This window comes from Rattus norvegicus, chromosome 4 (genome assembly GCF_036323735.1).
Source record: "Rattus norvegicus strain BN/NHsdMcwi chromosome 4, GRCr8, whole genome shotgun sequence".
Lineage (NCBI taxonomy): Eukaryota > Metazoa > Chordata > Mammalia > Rodentia > Muridae > Rattus > Rattus norvegicus.
Genome location: NC_086022.1, coordinates 102974953 through 103000876, shown reverse-complemented (window position 1 = coordinate 103000876; position 25924 = coordinate 102974953). Strand labels below are relative to the sequence as shown.

The 25924-nt window shown below is 39.2% G+C and overlaps 1 long non-coding RNA gene and 1 gene segment (V, D, J or C); both read left to right on the top strand.

Annotated features, from left to right (window-relative positions):
• Nucleotides 1-5032: 5032 nt before the first annotated feature.
• LOC120102305 (uncharacterized) lies at nucleotides 5033-13673 on the top strand. Its single transcript, XR_005503634.2, has 2 exons — nucleotides 5033-12698; nucleotides 13071-13673. It is a non-coding gene; the product is annotated as an uncharacterized LOC120102305 (long non-coding RNA).
• A 3800-nt stretch (nucleotides 13674-17473) lies between these two features.
• Igkvl13 (immunoglobulin kappa variable like 13) lies at nucleotides 17474-18058 on the top strand. The segment is given in 2 exon segments: nucleotides 17474-17522; nucleotides 17685-18058. Coding segments are annotated over 2 exon segments (423 nt in total).
• The last annotated feature ends 7866 nt before the right edge of the window (nucleotides 18059-25924 follow it).

The following is a 25924-nucleotide window of genomic DNA, read 5'->3' as shown; positions in this document are numbered from 1 at the left end:
CATCTTCATCTGAAGGATGTTAGCAGAATGTTAGCCTCCAGGCAGCTAGGAAGGGATGAGAGTCGTAAAGCCAACACTCACAGTGAAAGACCTACTCCAACAGGGTCACACCTTCTAATAGTGCCACTCTCTGGCCCTAGCATATATAAACCATCACAGATAGAATACATAATCAAGCCCCAAAATTCTACCAGAGATTTCCTACATGTGGGAAACAAATTCTGCAAAGTGGCTGGATATAAAGTTATTTCAAAGAAACCAGTAACGCTCCTTTATACAATTGATAAGAGATCAAAAGGATACAAATAGGAGAGGAAGAATTGAAAATATCTTTATTGACAGATAATATGATTTTATGCATAAAAACACTAAAAATTTCATCAGAAAACTTCTGTAAAACATTCCATTAAGATAGAAAATTGATGAACAAATATACACAGGACAAACAGACAGAGAAATAAATCACCCCTTCAATATCCTGCTGCTTTGCTAAGGTAAGGTAAGATTGTATCCAACCGTTGCTGGAATACTATGATCAATACTGCATGTTTTTAAAGGACATTTTTTTCATAAATAACAATGCATGCTTGCATTTCCAATGCCAGGTACCAAATGTGATATCCAGATAACTCTGTTCCCACTGTGTCTGTTCTCACTATCACTAATTAGTTTAATGAGACCACTGGCCATTGACATGGTTTCTTATCAGCAGAAAGCAGGGAAAACTTTTAGACGTCTAATTTATTTGGCATCCATCTTGGAAGACAGTGTCTCATAAAGGTTTAGTGGTAGTGGGTCTGTGATAGATTTTCCTCTCAGCAGCAGCTTGGAGTCAGAAGTTTCTGGAAATTTTTACTGCCAAGAGCATAGTAATTTCCCCAGCCCACAGTGATACATGTCATAACAGACACCCCAGAAGGAAGCAGAGGTAATAATTTGGACTGGCACAGCTGTTTTGCTTGTATCACCACCTACTGTGAGGATTTATCACAAGTAGACAGCCTTCTCCTATCCCTGAAAACACCCTTAGAAAGGGAGATGGAGTTTTTGCTGTACTCTTCTTTGTCTCCTCTAGTTAATCTCCAGCAGCTTAGATATGGCAATTAAAAAAAAAACCATTAAGATGTTTTTATCATTCACCTAGAGTATTGGAGCCTACTTAATGAACAGTCTAGACAGTTTGGAGGTTATAATAGAAAATCTAAATTCAACCTAATTAATGACAGAATACTAAAATATGAAGTTTCCCTTCTGCTTTTTCCCCTCCCTCAAGAAAATAGAAAAAATGTAACAGATATTTTATTTCCTAAAACCTCTTCCCTGTTGAAATATCTATGCTGGTTAATGGGAGAGTTGGGTACCAAAATGTGCATCAAGAGATTATGTCAAAAGAAATTATAATAAAAGTAAAATGGATTTGAACCACTTTGCCAGTCTTTCAGCATCCTGCTAGTCTCCCATCAGTCAAGACATTTTGTTTAATTACATTCACTCCTGATACAGAAGACCTGTGTGAGTTATTTTAAAAATACAAGAAGCCCACAAAACTGTCCCCTATTTACAGCTCTATTGTGGCAGGGAATTTGCATACTGTTCCCCAGGGAGGTCCTTGCCTTGCTGTACTGAGATAAAAGCTCAGCTGTACTCTTGCTTTCAGTGATTCCTCTCCTAAGTTCATTTTCTCACAATGATGAGTCCTGTCCAATCCCTGTTTTTGTTATTGCTTTGGATTCTGGGTAAGTAGAGAATGAGTTACAGGAGAAGAATGGGGATGCAGGGTGAGTTCTGACTGCCCATATTGGGCTGTCCATGTGTGGTAAGGTTAGGTCTTATTTTCTAGGATGGACACATGAGGTTCTATTACTTGATTGTGAGAAATTACAGATGAGATAGGATTTGTGCTAAGATGATTCTAATGTAGATGAGAAGGTATATGAGCTTTAGGATCTGCAACTGAATTGTTTTGTGAAAAAGCATTTGATATATTTTTAAAAATCCCAAAACATACCGGGATCTCACATGAAATGAGTAACAAAAAGTAATTCACAAAGGTTGTTTGCAAATTTTGCACATGACTTTGTACTGTTCTATTTTAATTTCAGGAACCAATGGTGATGTTGTGCTGACCCAGACTCCACCCACTTTATCGGCTACCATTGGACAATCGGTCTCCATCTCTTGCAGGTCAAGTCAGAGTCTCTTAGATAGTGATGGAGATACCTATTTAAATTGGTTGCTACAGAGGCCAGGCCAATCTCCACAGCTTCTAATTTATTCGGTATCCAACCTGGAATCTGGGGTCCCCAACAGGTTCAGTGGCAGTGGGTCAGAAACAGATTTCACACTCAAAATCAGTGGAGTGGAGGCTGAAGATTTGGGAGTTTATTACTGCATGCAAGCTACCCATGCTCCTCTCACAGTGATACAGACCCTAACAAAAAATGTCCTTGCTTGAGGTAGCACAGCTGCTAATGTGCTGCTTGTCTGGAGAGGAGCAGAACACTCTGTGTCTGTGTGAGAGGTAGAGCATGGGCAATATAAGTAACTGTTTACAACTGAGAGCTCTGGCTACACTCATCTGGATGGATGAGTGGTTTGACTAGACTTCCAACTGCCAGAAACTTCTTATCTTTCTAGCTTTAATAGCCATGGTATTGGCTCTGCAGCAATAGAGAAATGCATCTCATTAATCTAGTTTATTGTTGCAGATTTTAACGACTTTATAATTTTGCATTAACTTCTTGGCTTCTATTGCTTCTTTTTAATGCTGTATGTGTTTTTGTTAAATTTTCATTTAACTTTTTGAATACTTAGACGTCTATCCATATTCTCTTTTATCTTTTCTTTTCTGTAATTCAGTATTTATTAATATTATATCCCAATCAAAACTCCCTTCCACTCCTCCTTATCCCACCTTTAAAAATCCCCACCCCCATTACTTTTATCTCCTCTAAGAAAAGGAGAAAATTCTCTTGGGTTCCACCCTACCCTGGGACATCTGATCTCCACAGGACTAAGCACCTTCTCTCCCACTGAGGCCAAATCATGCAGTCAAGTTAGAGGAAGGGGATCTAATTGCATGCAATAGAATCAGACACCCCCTTCTTCAGTTGTTAGGGGACCCACATGTACACCAAGCTGCACATCTGCTACAAATATGTGGGGGACCTTGGTTCAGCACCTGCACGATCTTTGGTTGGTGGTTCAGGCTCTGTTAGCCATCACGGCTTGGGTTACTTGAATCTGAGTGTGTTCTTGTTATGTCCTTCACCCTTACAGCTCATTTAATTCTATTCCCTACTCTTCCACAAGACTTTCCAAACTCTGCCTGATTTTTTGGCCATGAGCATCTATATTTACTTCCATGTACTTTGGGTTAGAATTCCTCAGGAGACGGTAATCTGACTGACTGAAAGTATATCATCAATACTGTTGACTCTATCCCCAGGGATGGGTCTCAAGCTGGGTAGTCATTGGGTAGCCATCCCCACAGCTTCTGTTCTACTTTTATCACGGTGTATCTTGTAGACAGGACACGTTTTGGATTGCAGGGTTTGTAGGTCAGTTGAAGCCCCCCTTCTTCCTCTAGAAGTCCTGCCTTATTATAGGAGGTCACAATTCAGTCTCTTTATTCCTCAAAATATAGGAATTTTAACTAGAGGTGTTCCTAGCAAGTTCCAGATGCCAGGAAAGCAAGAAGTTTCTAGGAACAAACAGGGATGAGATAAAATAAAATGCCCAAGAAAGGGAAGAACCTGTAGAGACCATATCCAGAGGTTAAAAAAGGCCCTCTGTTGGGGGATAGGGACACCCACACATTGCCAAATTTTTATCCCAGAATGACTTCTCTCTAAAGGAAACATTGGGGTAAAAATGGAGCAAAGACTGAAAGAAAGGCCATCCAGAGACTGTCTGACCTGGGGATCCATCCCATATACGGACACCAAACCTAGACACTATTGCAGATGCCAAGAAGTGCTTACTGACAGGAGCCATTTATATCTGTCTCCTGACAGGCTCTGCCAGAACCTGACAAATACAGAGTTGGATGCTCACAGCCAAACATTTTATTGAGCAGGGAGACTGCAATGGAGGAGTTAGAGAAAAGACCAAAGGAGCTGAAGGGGTTTGCAACCCCATAGGAAAAACAAAAGTATTTATCAACTAGATACCCTAAAGCTCCCTGGGATGTAGCCACCAACCAAAGAATACACATGAAAGGACCCATGGCTTCAGTGGCATATGTAGCAGAGTATGACATTGTCTAGCATCAATAAGAGGAGAGGTTTTTGATGAATCTGTGAAGGCTCGATTACCCAGTATAAGAGACTGCTAGGGTAGTGATATTAGGGTAGATGTGTGGGCAGAGGAGCCCCCTCATAGAAGATGGGGGAGCGTGAATGAGTAGGGGGTTCCAGAGAGGAAACCAGGAAAGCAGAAAACATTTGAAATGAAAATACATAAAATGTCTAAATAATAAAAACGTAGAATCACAGAATCATATTTATTTGCATTTCCCTGATAACAAAGGACACTAAATATTTTATTATGTGCTTTTGAGGCATTTGAAATTTCTCTTTTGAGAATTCTGCTAAGCTCTGTACCTTATTCATTTTCAGTGAATTTTAGAAAGTTCTTAATATCTTTATATTTCCCCTGACTTGGTGACCATTATATTTTCTTTTTTTTTATTACTTTTTTAAAATAACTTAAGTATTTCTTATTTACATTTCAAGTGTTATTCCCTTTCCCGGTTTCCCGGCCAACATCCCCTAATACCTCCCCCTCCCCTTCGTTATGGCTGTTCCCCTCCCCATCCTCCCCCCATTACCACCCTCCCCCAACATTCACATTCACTAATGATTCAGTCTTGTCAGGAACAAGGGCTTCCCCTTCCACTGGTGATCTTACTAGGATATTAATTGCTACCTATGAAGTCAGAGTCCAGGGTCAGTCCATGTATAGTCTTTAGGTAGTGGCTTAGTCCCTGGAAGCTCTGGTTGCTTGGCATTATTGTTCAAAAGGGGTCTCGAGCCCCTTCAAGCTCTTTCAGTTCTTTCTCTGATTCCTTCAACAGGGGTCCTATTCTCAGTTCAGTGGTTTGCTGCTGGCATTCGCCTCTGTATTTGCTGTATTCTGGCTGTGTCTCTCAGGAGCGATCTACATCCGGCTCCTGTCAGTCTGCACTTCTTTGCTTCATCCATCTTGTCTAATTGGTTGCCGTATATGTATGGGCCACATGTGGGGCAGGCTCTGAATGGGTTTTCCTTCAGTCTCTGTTTTAATCTTTGCCTCTCTATTCCCTGCCAAGGGTATTCTTGTTCCCCTTTTAAAGAAGGAGTGAAGCATTCACATTTTGATCATCTGTCTTGAGTTTCATGTGTTCTAGGCACCCAGGGTAATTCAAGCATTTGGACTAATAGCCACATATCAATGAGTGCATACCATGTGTGTTTTCCTGTGATTCGGTTACTTCATTCAGGATGTTATTTTCAAGTTCCAAACATTTGTCTATGAATTTCATAAAGGCATAGTTTTTGATAGCTGAGTAATATTCCATTGTGTAAATGTACCACATTTTCTGTATCCAATCCTCTGTTAAAGGGCATCTGGGTTCTTTCCAGCTTCTGGCTATTATAAATAAGGCTGCTATGAACATAGTGGAGCACGTGTCCTTTTTATATGTTGGGGCATCTTTTGGGTATATGCCCAAGAGGGTATAGCTGGATCCTCAGGTAGTTCAATGTCCAATTTTCTGAGGAACCTCCAGACTGATTTCCAGAATGGTTGTACCAGTCTGCAATCCCACCAACAATGGAGGAGTGTTCCTCTTTCTCCACATCCTTGCCAGCATTTTTTGTCACCTGAGTTTTTGATCTTAGCCATTCTCACTGGTGTGAAATCTCAGGGTTGTTTTGATTTGCATTTTCCTTATGACTAAAGATGTTGAACATTTCTTTAGGTATTTCTCACCATTCGGCATTCCTCAGCTGTGAATTCTTTGTTTAGTTCTGAACCCCATTTTTAATAGGGTTATTTGTCTCCCTGCGGTCTAACTTCTTGAGTTCTTTGTATATTTTGGATATAAGCCCTCTATCTGTTGTAGGATTGGTAAAGATCTTTTCCCAATCTGTTGGTTGCCGTTTTGTCCTAACTACAGTGTCCTTTGCCTTACAGAAGCTTTGCAGTTTTATGAGATCCCATTTGTCGATTCTTGACCTTAGAGCATAAGCCATTGGTGTTTTGTTCAGGAAATTTTTTCTAGTGCCCATGTGTTCGAGATGCTGCCGTAGATTTTCTTCTATTAGTTTGAGTGTGGCTGGTTTGATGTGGAGGTCCTTGATCCACTTGGACTTAAGCTTTGTACAGGGTGATAAGCATGGATCAATCTGCGTTCTTCTACATGTTGACCTCCAGTTGAACTAGCACCATTTGATGAAAATGCTATCTTTTTTCCATTTGATGGTTTCGACTCCTTTGTCAAAAATCAAGTGCCCATAGGTGTGTGGGTTCATTTCTGCGTCTTCAATTTTGTTCCATTGGTCTATCTGTCTGTCTCTGTACCAATACCATGCAGTTTTTATCACTATTGCTCTGTAATTCTGCTTGAGTTCAGGGATTGTGATTCTCCCTGAAGTCATTTTATTGTTGAGGATAGTTTTAGCTATCCTGGGTTTTTTGTTTTACCAGATGAATTTGCAAATTGTTCTGTCTAACTTTTTGAAGAACTGGATTGGTATTTTGATGGGGATTGCATTGAAACTGTAGATCGTTTTGGTAAACTGGCCATTTTTACTATATTAATCCTACCAATCCATGAGCATGGGAGATCTTTCCATCTTTTGAGGTCTTCTTCAATTTCTTTCTTCAGAGTCTTGAGGTTATTATTGTACAGATATTTTACTTGCTTGTTTAAAGTCACACCGAGGTACTTTATATTATTTGGGTCTATTATGATGGGTGTCAGTTCCCTAATTTCTTTCTCGGCTTGTTTCTCTTTTGTGTAGAGGAAGGCTACTGATTTATTTGAGTTAATTTTATACCCAGCCACTTTGCTGAAGTTGTTTATCAGCTTTAGAAGTTCTCTGGTGGAACTTTTGGGATCACTTAAATATACTATCATATCTTCTGCAAATAGTGATATTTTGACTTCTTCTTTTCCAATTTGTTTCCCCTTGACCTCCTTTTGTTGTGATTGCTCTGGCTAGCACATCAAGAACTGTATTGAATAAGTAGGGAGAGAGTGGGCAGTCTTGTCTAGTCCCTGATTTTAGTGGGATTGCTTCAAGTTTCTCTCCATTTAGTTTCTTGTTAGCAACTGGTTTGCTGTATATGGCTTTTACTATGTTTAGTTATGGGCCTTGAATTCCTATTTTTTCCAGGACTTTTATTATGAAGGGCTGTTGAATTTTGTCAAATGCTTTCTCAGCATCTAAAGAAATGATCATGTGGTTTTGTTCTTTCAGTTTGTTTATATAATGGATCACGTTGATGGTTTTCCGTAATTAAACCATTCCTGCTTGCCTGGGATGAAGCCTACTTGATCATGGTGGATGATTGTTTTGATGTGCTCTTGGATTCCGTTTGCAAGAATTTTATTGAGTATTTTTGAGTCGATATTCATAAGGGAAATTGGTCTGAAGTTCTCTTTCTTTGTTGTGTCTTTGTGTGGTTTAGGTATAAGAGTAATTGTGGCTTCATAGAAGGAATTGGGTAGTGCTCCACCTGTTTCAATTTTGTGGAATAGTTTGGATAGTATTGGTATGAGGTCTTCTATGAAGTTCTAATAGAATTCTGCACTAAACCCGTCTGGACCTGGGCTCTTTTTGGTTGGGAGACCTTTAACGACTGTTTCTATTTCCTTAGGAGTTATGGGGTTGTTTAACTGGTTTATCTGTTCCCGATTTAACTTCGGTACCTGGTATCTGTCTAGGAAATTGTCCATTTCCTGCAGATTTTCAAGTTTTGTTGAATATAGGCTTTTATAGTAAGATCTGATGATTTTTTGAATTTCCTCTGAATCTGTAGTTATGTCTCCCTTTTCATTTCTGATTTTGTGAATTTGGACACACTCTCTGTGTCCTCTCGTTAGTCTGGCTAAGGATTTATCTATCTTGTTGAGTTTCTCAAAGGACCAACTTTTGGTTCTGTTGATTCTTTCTATGGTCCTTTTTGTTTCTACTTGGCTGATTTCAGCTCTGAGTTTGATTATTTCCTGTCTTCTACTCCTCCTGGGTGTATTTGCTTCTTTTTCTTCTAGATCTTTTAGGTGTGCTGTCAAGCTGGTGACATATGCTCTCTCCTATTTCTTTCTGCAGGCACTCAGAGTTATGAGTTTTCCTCTTAGCACAGCTTTCATTGTGTCCCATAAGTTTGGGTATGTTGTACCTTCATTTTCATTAAATTGTAAGAAGTCTTTAATTCCTTTCTTTATTTCTTCCTTGACCAGGTTGTCATTGTTCAACTTCCACGTATACGTGGGCGTTCTTCCCTTATTGTTATGGAAGACCAGCTTCAGGCCCTGGTGGTCTGATAGCACGCATGGGATTATTTCTATCTTTCTGTACCTGTTGAGGCCCGTTTTTTTGACCGATTATATGGTCAATTTTGGAGAAAGTACCATGAGGAGCTGAGAAGAAGGTATATCCTTTTGCTTTAGGATAGAATGTTCTATAAATATCTGTTAAGTCCATTTGGATCCTGACATCTCTTAGTCTGTCTATGTCTCTGTTTAATTTCTGTTTCCATGATCTGTCCATTGATGAGAGTGGGGTGTTGAAATCTCCTACTATTATTGTGTGTGTTGCAATGTGTGTTTTGAGCTTTAGTAATGTTTCTTTTACGTACGTAGGTGCCCTTGTATTTGGGGCATAGATATTTAGGATTGAAAGTTCATCTTGGTGGATTTTTCCTTTGATCAATATGAAGTGTCCTTCCATATCTTTTTTGATGTCTTTTAGTTGAAAATTGATTTTATTTGATATTAGAATGGCTACTCCAGCTTGCTTCTTCTGACCATTTGCTGGGAAAGTTGTTTTGTAGCCTTTTACTCTGAGGTAGTGTCTGTCTTTGTCTCTGAGGTTCGTTTCTTGTTGTCAGCAGAATGCAGGGTCCTCATTGCGTATCCAGTTTGTTAATCTATGTTTTTTTTGGGGGGGAGTGGAGGCCATTGATTTTGATAGATATTAATTTATAGTGATCATTGCTTCCTGTGATATTCATATTTGGATATGAGGTTATGTTTGTGTGCTTTTCTTCTCTTTGTTTTTTTGCCAAGACATTTAGTTTCTTGCTTCTTCTAGGGTATAGCTTGCCTCCTTATGTTGGGCTTTACCATTTATTATCCTTTGTAATGCTGGATTTGTAGAAAGATATTGTGTAAATTTGGTTTTGTCATGGAATATCTTGGTCTCTCCATCTATGTTAATTGAGAGTTTTGCAGGATACAGTAACCTGGGCTGGCATTTGTGTTCTCTTACGGTCTGTATGACATCTGTCCATGATCTTCTGGCTTTCATTGTCTCTGGCGAAAAGTCTTGTGTGATTCTGATAGGTCTGCCTTTATATGTTACTTGACCTTTTTCCCTTACTGCTTTTAATACTCTTTCTTTATTTTGTGCGTTTGGTGTTTTGACTATTATGTGTCGGGAGGTGTTTCTTTTCTGGTCCAATCTATTTGGAGTTCTTTAAGCTTCTTGTATGCTTATGGGTATCTCTTTCTTTAGGTTAGGGAAGTTTCTTCTAATATTTTGTTGAAGATATTTACTGGTCCTTTGAGCTGGGAGTCTTCACTGTCTTCTATGCCTATTATCCTTAGGTTTCATCTTCTCATTGAGTCCTGGATTTCCTGTATGTTTTGGACCAGCAGCTTTTTCTGGTTTACATTATCTTTGACAGTTGAGTCAATGATTTCTATGGAATCTTCTGCTCCTGAGATTCTCTCTTCTATCTCTTGTATTCTGTCGGTGAAACATGTATCTACGGCTGCTTGTCTCTTCTTTTGGTTTTCTATATCCAGGGTTGTTTCCATGTGTTCTTTCTTGATTTCTTCTATTTCCATTTTTAATTCCTTCAACTGTTTGATTGTGTTTTCCTGGAATTCTTTCAGTGATTTTTGCAATTCCTCTCTGTAGGCTTCTACTTGTTCTCTAAGGGAGTTCTTCACGTCTTTCTTGAAGTCCTCCAGCATCCTGATCAAATATGATTTTGAACTAGATCTTGCTTGTCTGGCCTGTTTGGGTATTCCGTGTTTGCTTTGGTGGGAGAATTGGGCTCCGATGATGCCATGTATTCTTGGTTTCTGTTGCTTCGATTCCTGCGTTTGCCTCTCACCATCAGATTATCTCTAGTGTTACTTTGTTCTTCTATTTCTGACAGTGGCTAGACTGTCCTATAAGCCTGTTTGTCAGGGGTGCTGTAGACCTGTTTTCCTGGTTTCTTTCAGCCAGTTATGAGAACAGAGTGTTCTGCTTTCGGGCATTTAGTTTTTCCTCTCTACAGGTCTTCAGCTGTTCCTGTGGGCCTGTGTCCTGAGTTCACTAGGCAGGTTGCTTGGAGTAGGAAAGTTTGTCTTACCTGTAGTCCCGAGGCTCAAGTTTGCTCATGGAGTGTTGCTTATGAGCTCTCCACGGCCTCAGCAACAAGGAAGATCTGCGCCGCCCTTTCTGGGATCTTCCGTGCACCAGGGTTCCAGATGACGTTTGGTGTTTTCCTCTGGAATCAGTAATGTGGGCAGAGTGCAGTCTCTTCTGGTTTCCCATGCGTGTCTGCCTCTCTGAAGGTTTAGCTCTCCCTCCCATGGGATTTTTGCGCAGAGAACTGTTTATCTGGCCGGTCCCTTCATGTTCCTGCGGTGTCTCAGAAGCAGGGGATCTGCTACTGCTGTGCCCTTATCCAACGGAACCCAGAGGACGTAAACAGTTTCCTCTTCGGCCAGGGATGTGGGCAGGGGTGGGCAGTGTTGGTGGTCTCTTCTGCTCTGCAGTCTCAGGAGTGCCCACCTATCTGGGCGGTAAGCTCTCTCTCCCATACCATATTACTGCTTTTTATTGATAGAACCATCCTTTAATCTGTGAGAAACCTACATTATAATGGTGAATTCTGTTTTTGATGTATTTGTTTGCCAGTATCTTTTGAGAAAATTTTCATCTGTGTTCTCTGAGAGTGTGCTTTTCTGTATTTCTCTGTGCACAAGCTTTTCCTTGTCACTGAGAGTGAGAATGAACCATGGTGTTTGCTGTGAGACATTTAGCTTAATTGATTTTTAGCTGATACCTAAAATTTCAGGCTACCTCAGCCTTATTTAGACTGTGTCTTTAGGAGGGGGAGCCACTAATGAAAAGTGTCCCGTGTCTTTACTCATTAGGTATAGACAGTTGTTTGAATGTTCATTCGGTACTTGCACTCTGTTCTTGATTTTTAAATACCTTATTACTTAAGGCTTCAAAATTGTCTTCATCTTTGGATTAAGGAGAGAATTGCAAAATCTTAAACCTTATTTCTCCAGTTTTACTCTATCAGTTATTACTGTCCTTGCTGTGACCAAAATAACTTAAGAATCAAAGTTTTTACTTTGGGGCATATAGTGTTAGTCACTTCAGTAAAGTTTGAGGCAGCTTGTCACACGGCATCCTTAGTATCACCAAACAGAATGACTTCTCACTTGCATTTGCATTGTCATTCTTTAGTTTGCCAGGTCAGAAGTAAAGGGAATGATGCTGTCTACATTTAGGATGTATCTTTATACGTATATTAGCCCAATATAATTACTTCCTTAGAAAATTACTCAGCAGTTTGTCTCCTGAGAGGTAGTCTGGATACTACTGACAACTGGTAGTAAGAACCACACTGATAGATTAAAAAAAGTCTGAAAAATTATTATTACTTATGTTGTCATTGAGGCATGCTTATATAGACTGAAAATGAAAATTTAAAAATAAATTCCATGAATAAGGAAAAAAAATCTTTCACTTGTACACTGAACAGAACACAGAATGCCTCCTCTGTTATTGCTTACAGACACCAAGGAGAAAAATGAGTGAGTGATGGGCAAGAAATACTTTTGATTTATGCTTCATTTTCATCCTTTAGCTTAGGTTCCCAGATGTTGTTTACATTCCATGTTCTTGGCTTTCCATCTTTTCATCTTCTGGTGGTATTTCTAAATATCTTTGCAAGACCATTTAGTTGGGACAATTCCTCTTTCAAATCTGAACAAAGTCACCTCCATTCACTCTTTCATAAAAGTCAATTCATTTAACCTCTTGCCAGTAACATGAAATGAATCATTGTTTAATATTACAACACTGTTAGGGAATTAAGAATATTCTACAGTAATAATATGCTTTATAGTAGTATTTTTTTAATGAATCCTCATACCTGACACCTCAAAAGAACATGATGGGAGACTTTAAGAGAACAGAATACGAAATGTTTTGGAAGTATGATTGGGTTATTCCCTGAAAGTTTGTGTTGACCCCCAAAACTCTGGAGGTGCTACGGTGGCCGGTGTTTCTGTGAGCACCAACCAAAGCTTTCCATCAGCTGTTTTGCATGATAAGCACTTTTTTAGTGATCTAGAATTTTTAGAATATCTTTAAAAGCAGCTTAACATTACCCTGAGAAGAAGTTTAGAATCTAGCTCCCATAGCTGTGGTAACCTGCTCTCATGCTTTGGGAACTGTTGCACTGCATCTCAGGTGAGAATACGGAAACCTGTTGGGAATAGCCACTATAGTTGTTACTGTTTTCCATGGCATATATGATTAGATTTAAGTTGTTGTTTTTTGTTTGTTTGTTTTGGGGGATTTTTTGTTTTTTTTTTCCTTTTTTTTTTAGTTTTGATTTATTTTTAGTAGCTCATAGTGATGTCCATGACTACTGTTAACAGGTATCATATGCATTGGGATGGTTTCGTCACATCTGTAACAGCTGTGATTGTTTAACTTTCCAAAAACCACTGAGGTAACACGTGCCAGATGATTTGAAATGCTTTCGGTACATATGTAAGGGATGTGTTTACTTATCATCACTGAGGATTGTGCTAATCCAGTCTCCTGCTTCCTTGGCAGTGACACTAGGGCATCAGGCCACCATCTCCTGCAGGGCCAACCAGAGTACCGTAACTGCTGAAATCAAATGCTGCTGAAGACAGAGAAAAATAAACAGAAGAGAGGGACTGCTGCTGCCTTTTGTGACTAAGATAACTATTTCTCTGAGTTGTATTTTTTTTAAGTCTCTATACAAGTCCTCAAAGGCCCAGTTCTTGTGATCATTGCCTGTGAAGAGTGCTGAGGAAACTGAAGTTCATAATAAGCATTCTTGACTTCCTGATTGATTGACGTGTTGTTTCCCTGACTAACTGGTGTTTGCATCGATTTCATGGGTATAAGGAATCTCTTTAATCTGTGGAAGTGTCACATCAACTGGGATTGTTGGGTCGTCAGTAATTTGTATATCTTGAGATTACATAAGCATAGTAAAATTTGCTTTGGCACTAAACATTTTCAAGTTGTGACTAAATAATTTTAACTGACTTGTAGTAGATAAATATGAGTTAGTCTTCCAGTCCTGAAACAACACACACTTTTCAAAATATTGTGTAATAGAGTATTGTATAAATAATATGTACTAATATAAATTAAAAACTAATTTTCTTTTAGTTTGCAAATAAGGGTCTATTTTCTCCTGTCTTTTTGGGAAGTTTTTATTTTAATGTCAACAATACCTGATTTTTGTGCTAGCATGTTATCAGTAAGTATATCAGGAATCCAGGCCACATAGGGGGATTCAAATTTCCACAGTGGCTGAAAGGCTATCTGAGTAGACATCCCCAGAAAATAATACAAAGGACATATAGTTCCCCTTTGTTTTCCTTGTTTGCTTTTTGTTGCTGTGATAAGTTCATAACTAGAACCAGATGCAACTTTGAGGCAGAAAAGTTTTATTTAATTTTACAGAAAAATTTTATTTAATTGTGATTCATCATCAAAGGAAGTCATGGTAGGAATTCAAGGCAGGTGTCTGAAGCAGAAACCACAGAAAAATGTTACATACTGGATTGCTCATCTTCCAATCTTCTCAGAGATGGAAATTCCCAAAGGGGAGTGGATCCAACTAATTCCACTAGTAATCAACAATAAGCTACATCAATATTCACAGTGGCCAGTAAATCAAGGCAATTCCCCACTGAGACTCTGTCAGTAAGTGTTCTGCATTAGCTTGATAACTGAGACTTAACTAGGAGATTCCATATTCTGTTTCTTTCAGTTACTCTTACTGATAATGTTTCCTCTTGACTACACCGAGATTTCTTTTCCATACTAATTTAATATGGATGATGTTCTATTCTGATATTCCTGGGTAGATTTTACTATACTTTTTGTATTCATGTCTTGTTTTCAGGATGAGAAATATGTTCTCTTAATAGTTGGATGGAGTATTCTGATTGAATAATAACCATGTTTACAATACATAGTGCATAAGAACAAACAGAAGTATTTTGTCTAGGGAGGACTTTTGCTTCCAAAAGGATGAGCTGATGTTAAAATGGTGAAGTGGAACAAGCTATGAGTCATGAAACTCTGGAATTAAGTAAGTCATATGTGTAGAAACACACACAGAATGGTGAGTGGAGCTGGTTATTCTAGATGTGGAAGCAACAAAACTCCAAGAGAGCATAGATCTCTATACTCTCAGGAGAGTAGAATGACTTTGTCTTGTTTTCCAGAGTGAAACTTTGCTCTTCGTAGTGAAATCTGACCTTTGTACATATGCTTGCAGACACTAATCTGTACCTAGTTACTGAAATGGTTTAGTCATGTATCTATGCACATTCGTCTACAAGTTTGGCTGACTTTCATGTGCCCCCCACCCAGCCCAGTTTTTTGAGGACTTTATGTATTTATTTCTTTATTTTGAGGCAGGGATTTGACATCCAGTGTAGCAGCTAGGAATCCAAGCTTTAGGCCTGAGAGTAGTCCTAAGTGGAAGGTGGTTTCCTAGAGAAAGAGTGGGAGAAAGAGTGGGGCTCCATTAAGAGCCCCTGTTGCACAGCAAGGCCATTGGCCAGATGCCGGTGATGAATGTTTGCATAGGGATTGGGAATGGCAAGAAAAGCCAGAGGCTTCCCTATAGGCCTTGTGTTTTGTGCACTGTATAAAGATTACCCTTGCATTTTTCAAATACTGATTTCTTTGCCTTCATGTCTTATAATGCTTATTCCAACTATCTGCTGTTTCAAGTTTGTGTAATCATTGCTTCCCATTTATTATCTGACATGTGAAACAAAGCTGATTAGTTTAGGCTGGACAGAAGAGAGAAGAGGCTGGGCTTCTTTCATCCAGGGGAAGGAGAGGGAGGGAGGGAGGGGGGGAAGAGAGAGAGAGAGAGAGAGAGAGAGAGAGAGAGAGAGAGGGAGACAGAGACAGAGAGAGACAGAAAGTCAGAAACAGAGAGAGAGAGAGAGAGCGACAGAGAGAGACAGAAAGTCAGAAACAGAGAGAGAGAGAGCGACAGAGAGAGAGAGACAGAGAGAGACAGAAAGACAGAAACACAGAGAGAGACATACAGAAAGAGGGAGGGAGGGAGGGAGAGAGAGAGAGAGAGAGAGAGAGAGAGAGAGAGAGAGAGAGAGAAGAATGGAAGGAGATTTCCCACAGAGAAGCAGTCTTAGAGACATTATGGAAAAACACACCTAAAGACTAGACAGCTAAACCAATACTAAAATAAATATATCTCAGAGATTTTGGCTGGGAGATAACTAAATTAGTTTAGAGGATTACAATAGATCCGTCATTGGCCAGGCATTGTGTAGTAAGCTAATTAAATAAACATAGTCTGTTTCATTCATTTAACCTGCTACATTTAAAATTATTTTATGCTAGATGAAAGCAATATAAAAAGAATATGCTGAGTTAAGAACTCAAAATATATTTAGTAATGACATCTTAGTGTAGTATCATGCAATAAGTTTTGTGTTTAGAGTTTAAAAATTATATACACATTTTAAGGTATTATGGCATAAAGTTTGTTACAGTTACTCCTTACAATCCTACAGCTCAAAAACTGTAAAAAGGTCTAACTAAGATGCTCATAGAACAGCAAGGAGATATGGGATCTGCCAGACACAGATGAAATAACACTTTATTGACCATAAGTTTTAAAAATTCCGATGGGCAAGGTAATACAGCTGATGAAAAGCATTGGGTTTTAGAAGGACTACTGAACCATATTAGTTTGTATATGTGATAACACCAGAGTGGAAAGGAGGAAATATATTACATTGGAGGAGAAGTTTTGCCCATATTTCAACAGGAATCAGATTTGACTGGCGGAAACCTCCTGAAAATCTTGATTGTAGACATGAAGAAAAAACTCAGAAGAAAAATAAAGCAGATAATGTATATGCCAATTCTTCTACATGGGGAGAGCTCTGAGACTGGCTGAGACATAAACATCTGCTATGTGTAGTCAATGAAGTTTGTTGGCTATGGAGTCCTCAGAATTTATTATTGCATATCATACTTTCATATGGCATGGAAAGACATTTATATTATAGTTTGCTTATACAGTCCAAATGGACTTATAAAGTTTGGTGCCTTTCCCCTGCTCAAACAAAAAGCAGAGAATCAAGTTTAGCTTATTTGTGTACATTGTACATTCTACATGTGTTAATGCAGAAGTGTGTGTGTGTGTGCCTGTGTGTGTGCACGTGTATGTGTGTGTGTGTGTGTGTGTGTGTGTGTGTGTGTAGATTTATTCATGTTTTGTAGAAGAGCAGGTCTTAGGACAGGTTTTAAATGTGCATCATGAAAAAGCTGCATAGAAAGTGGAAGATAACTCACTAGAAAGACCCCAACTTACTGGACATTTCTCTTATTGCTCATTTCTCGTAGGAGAAATCATAGCCAGTGCCCTCTTCATCTGCACAGCCAGAATATTTCTTAAACATACATTGATCCTCAACCTGGTGTGCTTTTATTTACTAATTATTATGAGAACACTGTTGCCTTCATAGACACTAGAGCAAACAAAGAATCTGAAACACTAATAAATGTGTGGTCAAACCTTTTCCATTCTATGGACCATACATTTACTGGGATGTCTATGTTTGTCAATAAGCTAAGGGACCACAGATATTTGTTCTTTTAAGAAGCTTATGATAAACCCTGTGTGGCTGATCCAAAGGATAAAGTGTAGAAGGAAGAAATAAGGATAAATTATGTGAAGTCAAGTGTGCAATTCTACCATCAGACAGAGTCAACGTGTTTATGCAATGTGCCCTGGTGGGAATAAGTTGCTTAAGTGAAGAGAAAAGGAAGAGAAGTCTCTGCAGCTGGAGTTCCAGCTGTAGGCCCAGCTCATCGCTCCCCAACTGCTTTGCATGTCTGCAAGGACCTCCTGTTATCTAGAGTTTATAACAGTGACTTAAGACTCTGCAGTATGATCTGCTTCAGAGAGAAAACCGTGAGCCATGGAAATTCCAGCTTGGTTTCTCTGTCTCATTTTGCTGTGGATCACAGGTGAGGGGAACCTACCTAATTCTGAACATAGATAGAAAGTCTCTGAACATTACTAAATTATATTACCATAAAGCCAATTAAAGTGAAAAGATCCTAGTTTTGCCAGGAAGTTGACGAGTGTGGTCTAGATTGCACTAATGACTCCTCTTTTTTTATTTTTAGTCTCAGATGTCACTGGAGAAACAACACAGTCTCCAGCCTGCCTGAGTTTTTCTCTGGGTGAAACAGCAACCATGACATGCAGGGCCAGTGAGAGTATTGGCAGCTACTTAGACTGGTATCAGCAGAAAACAGGGCAGGTTCCTTGGCTCCTTATCTACAGTGACTCCACCAGGAGCAGTGGTATCCCAGCTTCGCTCAGTGGCAGTGGGTCTGGGACAGACTTCACTCTCACCATCAGCAGCCTAGAACCTGAAGATGTTGCACTTTACTACCGTCAGCCTTACAAAAATTGGTCATACACAGCAATTCAACATGTGATGAAAACCTCCAGGAGACCACAGTGTGTTTGGTTCTATCAGTTACTTCCTTTGTAGCAGCTGCAGTGCTGAGGGCTCACTTTTAGCATCTTCACCTTCATTGTAAATACTGGGATGCTAAAGGTAACTCCAAGGGAATATTTGTGTTTGTATTTCATATTTTACTCAGCCAGTTCTCAGAATAATATTGGTGCCTATGGCATTAGATGGGATGCATGTAAATGACTTCTCTGATGATATATGTGTCATGGTATCTTAGTTACTTAGTATCTTAGTGGAGAGACACTATAATCATGGCAACTTTCATAAAATAAAGCAGTTAATTTGGATCTACGTTACAATTTTAGATGGTTAGCCCTCAGTCATCATGGTGAGAAGCAGACAGTCATGGTGCTCTAGCTGTACCTTACATCCTGATTGATGGCCACAGTCAGAGAGGCTTGGCCTGGCACAGGCTTCTAAAACAAAAAGTCCTTTCCCCAGTGGCACATTTCCAACAAAGCCATGCCTCCCAAACAGGACTATTAAGCCTATGGGAGCTGTCCTCATTCCAACCCGGACAAATTGTAAGTAGAGTAAGTTAATAATCACCATCACTAACAGCTAACCAGAAATGAAAAGTAAGAACTTAAGTCATAATTATTTACCAGTAAATGGACTTTATTCATAGAAGCTTCAAGTAATTCACAAAGCAATGGAATTAAAAATACTAATAATGTTTATCATTAAAATATGCTCCTTTCACTTTTGATTAGTGCACATCAAAATTATGAACCATTACAAATCATTGTATATTCTTATATAAACCTTCTATAGGAAGAGTTGATTATTTGCAATATTTATACATTGAAATCCTTAAAATATTTATTGAACATAATTAAATAAAACCTACCATAGCCAGAAGTTGTGGCACCATTTTATTCCCAGAACTTGGGAGGGAGGCAAAGGCAGAGTTTAAGGTCTTCCTAGTCAGAACAAAAAATTTTAAAATTTCAGGTCTCCATAGAGTGCCTCTATTTCAAAAGAATAAATAAAAACAAAACCAGAAACCACTAATAGAGCTAAAGATCATATTATGACATGCTCAAGATCAAGAAGTCTGGAGGTTGGAAGGGGAAATGTGAAAGGCTGGCTTCTGGAGGTGACATGGTTTTCACACACATGAACTCACAGTAGCTATAGTTACCCATACAATTTATAAGATCAAGAGTATTAAAAATTCCAGTACAGAGAGGAGAAGTGCTGCTAATACCTGACCACTAGCTGAGGAACACTCAGTAGTTAGTAGTTGCTGAAGGAGGAAGATTTGATTTTTTAAAAATTATTCACTGTACATATTAAATTGTGTCTTATCCATAAAACTATCTTTTATTTTTATTTATTATTTTTAAGCAGCATTTTTCTATGCTGTCCTAGCTGTCCTGGATTTTATCCGGTGTGTCCAGGCTATGGTTGCTCTTTGGTTGGTGGTTCAGGCTCTGGGAGGCCCCAACAGAAACTCTTGGTCTTCTTGTGGAGTCCTATGCATGCTGGCTTCCTCAATCCTTCCCCCAACTCTTCTACAAGATTTCCTGAACTCTTTCTAATGTTTGGCCTTAGGTTTCTGCATATTTCAGTCAGCTACTGGGTAGAGCTTCTAAGAGGACAGTTATTCTTAGGCCTCGTCTCAAGTCAAGCAGGCTTAAGTATATTGTCTCCCATTGAGGCCAGATAAGACAGGTCAGTTAGCAGAGCAAGATCTACAGGCTAGCAAATATGTACATATGTGAGGGAGCTAGCATGCTGTTTGGTTGCTGGTTCAACTTCTGGGATTCCACAAGGACTCAGGTGAGTTGACTCTGTTGGTTCTTTTCTGGAGTTTCCATGCCCTCTGGGTTCTTCAATCCTTCCCCCAACTCTTCCATAAGACTTATCAAACTTGTCTCTGCATTTATTTACGTCAGATGCTGCGTGGAGCCCTCAGACGATAGTTATGCTAGGCTCCTGTACAAGAATTCAGTATGACTGACACAAACATCGCCTGAGGCCCCAAGGTAGTTGTTGGAAGAAGGCAGACCTGCAATAGTCTGTTTAGAACCTCTGTGGGTAGCTAGGCACATTCCCTCCCAAATTGGCTGGGGTTGCTACTGCACTGATTTATGTTGATATCACACAGGTCACCTGTATATTCAGGCCAGAAATGACAAATATAGCTGTTAACAATGTCTTCATGTGTTGCATCATTCTGACAAGTCTATGACCACCAAAGAGGAATCCAGGACTCACAGGATGAATCTGAGACTCCACTACTTGTGCAGATGCAGTATTCGTTTCCTCCATCCATGCATAGACCTCCATGGCGATGTGGCTGACTGACATTCGTCAAAGTTGAGTGCACAGTACTCTCCAAGGATTCCAGGTTCACAGTCACAGAAGTAATCTTCAAGAGCATCTTGATACATGGCACATGTAGACAAACCTGGGATCCACATTCATCAATTTCCAAGTCACAGTTCACAGTATTATACTCTTGATGAAAACTTACCTACATTTTCCTGTGGGGTAGCAGGCAGAGAAATGTACCCTGATTCCTGATCAAGACAGGTTGAATTCCCGGAGACCCTAAAATGATGGCAGTTGATTTCCCAGCCTCCCAGATTAGGGCCTCACTAGTTGCAGCTTCTCACAAATTCCTGTAGAGAGGTATGAGATAGACCAGTCAACGAGAGTAATACACCATGCCCCTACTCTACAGGTGAGAATGTGACCACAGGTTACATAGGCCCAGGTCAGATCAGTCACAGAGGACAACCTAAACCCCTCCTCCACAGGTGAGGACTTGACCACAGGTCACATAGGCTCAAGACAGATCAGTCATAGAAACAGGACCATGCCCTGGGATACATAGATGAGATCTGACCCATCCAAAAAAGGACCATATTTTAGTTGCTGTGTTCAGAAATAAACGTGTGCAGGAATTATTCAATTGTCTGAGAGCTTCTGCTATAACAGCTGTAACACTGCCACTTGGGAAGAAATCTGCTCTCCCCAAATCACTGGCAGTAGCTCCCTAGGAACCCTTGTCAATTAGTCAGTCTCCTGCTGGCTCAGCCTGGCCTGAGCAACCAAAGCAGTAGTGGCACAAAGGAGAAGGACCAGCAGCTGGGGGCAGCAAAAACTGTTCCCCTAACTGCCTGAATTCTCTCCACCTCACCCTAACCTGAGCACCTAACAACATGGTAGAGAGATCTACATGGTAGAGCCCCCTGTGCCAGAGCCCAACATCTTCCTATTGTTTTTAAATTAATTAATTAATAATAATAAGATTAATTAATTTATTTTTACTTAATCATTAAAAGTCATAGTCCTGGCAAATCCTTCAAGAAAAAAAGGTAAAGAACTCAGTGTTCCCCTGGGGAGTCGGGGGATAGAAAAGCTCCAGATCCTGAGCATCTATAAGAAATTTTTTAATCTCTATTCATATTACCAAAAGTATCCTCAGTAACTATTTTATGAGAATTTACTAAAGAAGAGTAAAATTTCAGAAAATGGTGATGGAGGTTATCTGTGAGAAGAATGAGAACCTATTAGAGACCACATGCCTGGGGAAGTATAGTGAGCAAAGGCAAAGAAGAAAGTATAATGACATTTATGTTTTAAAAATCTGGTAATGGTATCTACTATTTTGTATAAAAATAGACAAAATTATTGAGAAATAGAAAATGATTCAAGGTTATTTTTCTATTTTGAGTCAGAGCATTAATTCTGTCTTGTCTAGTGTCTTATATGGAGTCACTCTATGACCATAGTCTATAAAAACCACTGCTTATAATAAGAAGGACTGCAAGATGACTGTGCATTAATATTCCAGATAAGTATAATGAAGTTAGGGATAGGACATGACCAAGAATTTAAATACAACACTTATTTCTTAAAGCTTACCTTTATAAGAGGACCATCAAAAAAATCAAACACCATTTTTCTTACTGTTTTTACCATATTCTCTCTGAGTCACCACTTGTGGAGCAGTGTTACCACTAAGGATATATGGTAATCTTGTGCCAGTTCTACTGAAAGTCTCCTATGTCTTTAATATAAACATAGTCAGAACAAGAGAGAAGTTGATATGGCTGCACATTGGTTTCTATTTGAAAAACAGGATGAAAGATATAATATTTCCCTGTCCCCATCTCTTTTGTAGTAAACTTCATATCATTTTCCAACATGCTAGATATCATTCTTATATATTTCCAAGAGTGCATTCATAAATGTTAATTATATCAATTCTCCAAGAAATGAGATACTTATGAGTTGGGTTGAAAAATAAGACTCATCGCTTTTGTGTTTTCAAGAGCCATATTCTTTTTATTGTATGTCAAGTTCAAACAATATTAATACAGATGTTCTTTTTCTAAACTGTAGGTTGTACACATTCATAATTAATCCAGGAGTTTACTTCTGTCTCCTTTCATATCTTTCAGCATGGCGATAGTATTTCTTCTAATCTTCTCATCATAATTTTTTTAACTTATTCTTACTAGTCTAGGATTGGCAATTTTTGCAGCTCACAGGCTGTTTCCTCTTTTGTGTTCTTACATTTTTTGTGTTGTGATTTATGCATCTTAATTTATGTTATTCGTTAATCTTTTATTACTGTTTAACTACATTATTCATTTCCTGAATAGAAATGATAAAATGGAAGACGGAATATTAGAGCCAGATAACAAGATAAAGAAATTGGAGCATCCTGAGGATGACAAAGACAAGTTAGTAGGAAGATGTGAACAGAATGTGTGCTAGGAGGTGGGAAGTTAGGTATGACTTTACTTAGGTGTCTGTTTTTTTTTTTAAGTTATATTTTACATCCGTGTGCTTGTACCCATGGAGATTACAGGACAGCTTGTGGGTGTTGGTTCTCTCAACCAAGTAGATCCCTCAGATAAAAGTCTGAAGTTGGGTTATCAGGCTTGGCAACAAGTGCCTTCACCTGCTGAGCCATTTCACTTACTTAATTTTTAGAAACTACCCACTCACACAGGGACATACTGTGGGACACACTGTGACAGACCACAGCTTCCAGAATGAAATATTTTCTAGGCTTTGTTGTTCATTTTTTTATTTTGGGTCAGGGGAGGCTGCAAGGGTGAAGGGTGAACATGGGGACAGAAATGAATGGGACTGGAGTGCATAATGTGAAACTCACAAAGAATCAATAAAGTTTTTAAAAGTCAAAAAAATTAGTTTCACTTGTCATCTACAAAAACCTAGGAAGAGGGAACCTCAGTTGACTATTGCTTTCATCAGAGTTTAGTAGGTGGACATGTCTTTGGATTACTTTCTTAATTGCTAATTGGTGTCCAGAGGCCCTGTCTGCTGTGGAAATATTATCCCTAGGAACATGGGCTTAAGCTGTACAAGAAAGGTAACTGAACCAGGAATCAAGCTATTAGGCAGTGTTCTCCATGGTCTCTGCTCTTGTCTCATTCCTTCACCCAGGTTTTTGCCTTATAATCCTGCCTGGAGCTCTTACTATGGCTTCTATAAATGTAGTACTGCAACATGTGAGGCAAATAAACCCTTCCTTTCCCAAATACGTTTTGGTCAGTTTTTCTATCACAGAAACCAAAACTAAACTAGGACAACATCTGAAGTGTAAGAACATTGTGAAAAGATGAAGTCTGTTGACCTCGAGCACAGGAGAGGGAGAAGAATCTAATAATAAAGACAAAAGGTATTTTCTTTTTTTATTTTCAACTTTTTAAATTAGATAGTTTAATGTGTTTACATTTCAAATATTATCCCCTTTTTTTGGTTCTCCCTCTCCCATACCCCTCCCCCTGCTTCTATGAGGATGCGCCCCCTCCTATCCTCCCACATCCACCTCAACACTCTGGCATCCCCTTACACTGGGGAAGGAGCCTACACAGGACCTACACAGGACCAAAGACTTCTCCTTCTATTGATGCCAGACAATACCATCCTCTGCTACATATGCAACTAGAGCCATGGGTTCCCACATGTGTAATGTTTGGTTGGTGGTTTAGTTCTGGGAGCTCTGGGAGTCTGATTGGTTGATATTGTTGTTCTTCCAATAGGGTTGCAAACCCCTTTAGCTTTTTCAGTTTTTTCTCTAATTCTTCCATTGGGGTCCCTGTGCTCAGTCCGATGGTTAGTTGCAAGCATCTTAATCTGTATCCATAAGCCTCTGATAGAGGCTGTCAGGAGACATCCATATCAGGCTCCTAACAGTAAGCACTTCTTGGCATCAGCAATAGTGATTGGGTTTGGTGGCTCCGTATAGGATGGATCTACAGATGGGGCAGTTTCTGGATGGCCTATCTTCAGTTTCTGCTCCAATCATTGTCCCTGTATTTACTCCCGTGATTATTTTGTTCCTCCTTCGAAAAAGGACTGATGAATCCATATTTCGGTCTTCCTCCTTGAACTTCATGTAGCCTGTGAATTTTATCTCAAGTATTCCAAGTTTTGGGGCTAATATTGACTTATCAGTGAGTGCATACCATGTGTGTGTTCTTTTGTGACTGGGTTACTCAGGATGACATTGTCTAGATCCATACATTTATCTAAGAATTTCATGAAGTCACCACGGCCTAAAACTGGTCTTCAATAACAATCAAGGAAGAATGCCCACATATACTTGGAAATTGAACAATGCTCTACTCAATGATAACCTGGTCAAGGAAGAAATAAAGAAAGAAATTAAAGACTTCTTACTATTTAATGAAAATGAAGGTACAACATACCCAAACTTATGGGACACAATGAAAGCTGTGCTAAGAGGAAAACTCATAGCGCTGAGTGCCTGCAGAAAGAAACAGGAAAGAGCATATGTCAGCAGCTTGACAGCACACCTAAAAGCTCTAGAACAAAAAGAAGGAAATACACCCAGGAGGAGTAGAAGGCAGGAAATAATCAAACTCAGAGCTGAAATCAACAAAGTAGAAACAAAAAGGACTATATAAAGAATTAACAGAACCAAAAGCTCGTTCTTTGAGAAAATCAACAAGATCAATAAACCCTTAGCAACACTAATGAGAGGACACAGAGAGTGTGTCCAAATTAACAAAATCAGAAATGAAAGGGGAGACATAACAAAAGATTCAGAGGAAATTCAAAAAATCATCAGATCTTACAATAAAAGCCTATATTCAACAAAACTTGAAAATCTGCAGGAAATGGACAATTTCCTAGACAGATACCAGGTACCGAAGTTAAATCAGGAACAGATAAACCAGTTAAACAACCCCATAACTCCTAAGGAAATAGAAGCAGTCATTAAAGGTCTCCCAACCAAAAAGAGCCCAGGTCCAGACGGGTTTAGTGCAGAATTCTATCAAACCTTCATAGAAGACCTCATACCAATATTATCCAAACTATTCCACAAAATTGAAACAGATGGATCACTACCAAATACCTTCTACGAAGCCACAATTACTCTTATACCTAAACCACACAAAGACACAACAAAGAAAGAGAACTTCAGACCAATTTCCCTTATGAATATCGACACAAAAATACTCAAAAAATTCTGGCAAACCGAATCCAAGAGCACATCAAAACAATCATCCACCATGACCAAGTAGGCTTCATCCCAGGCATGCAGGGATGGTTTAATATACGGAAAACCATCAACATGATCCATTATATAAACAAACTGAAAGAACAAAACCACATGATCATTTCATTAGACGCTGAGAAAGCATTTGACAAAATTCAACACCCCTTCATGATAAAAGTCCTGGAAAGAATAGGAATTCAAGCCCCATACCTGAACATAGTAAAAGCCATGTACAGCAAACCAGTTGCTAACATTAAACTAAATGGAGAGAAACTTGAAGCAATCCCACTAAAATCAGGGACTAGACAAGGCTGCCCACTCTCTCCCTACTTATTCAATATAGTTCTTGAAGTTCTAGCCAGAGC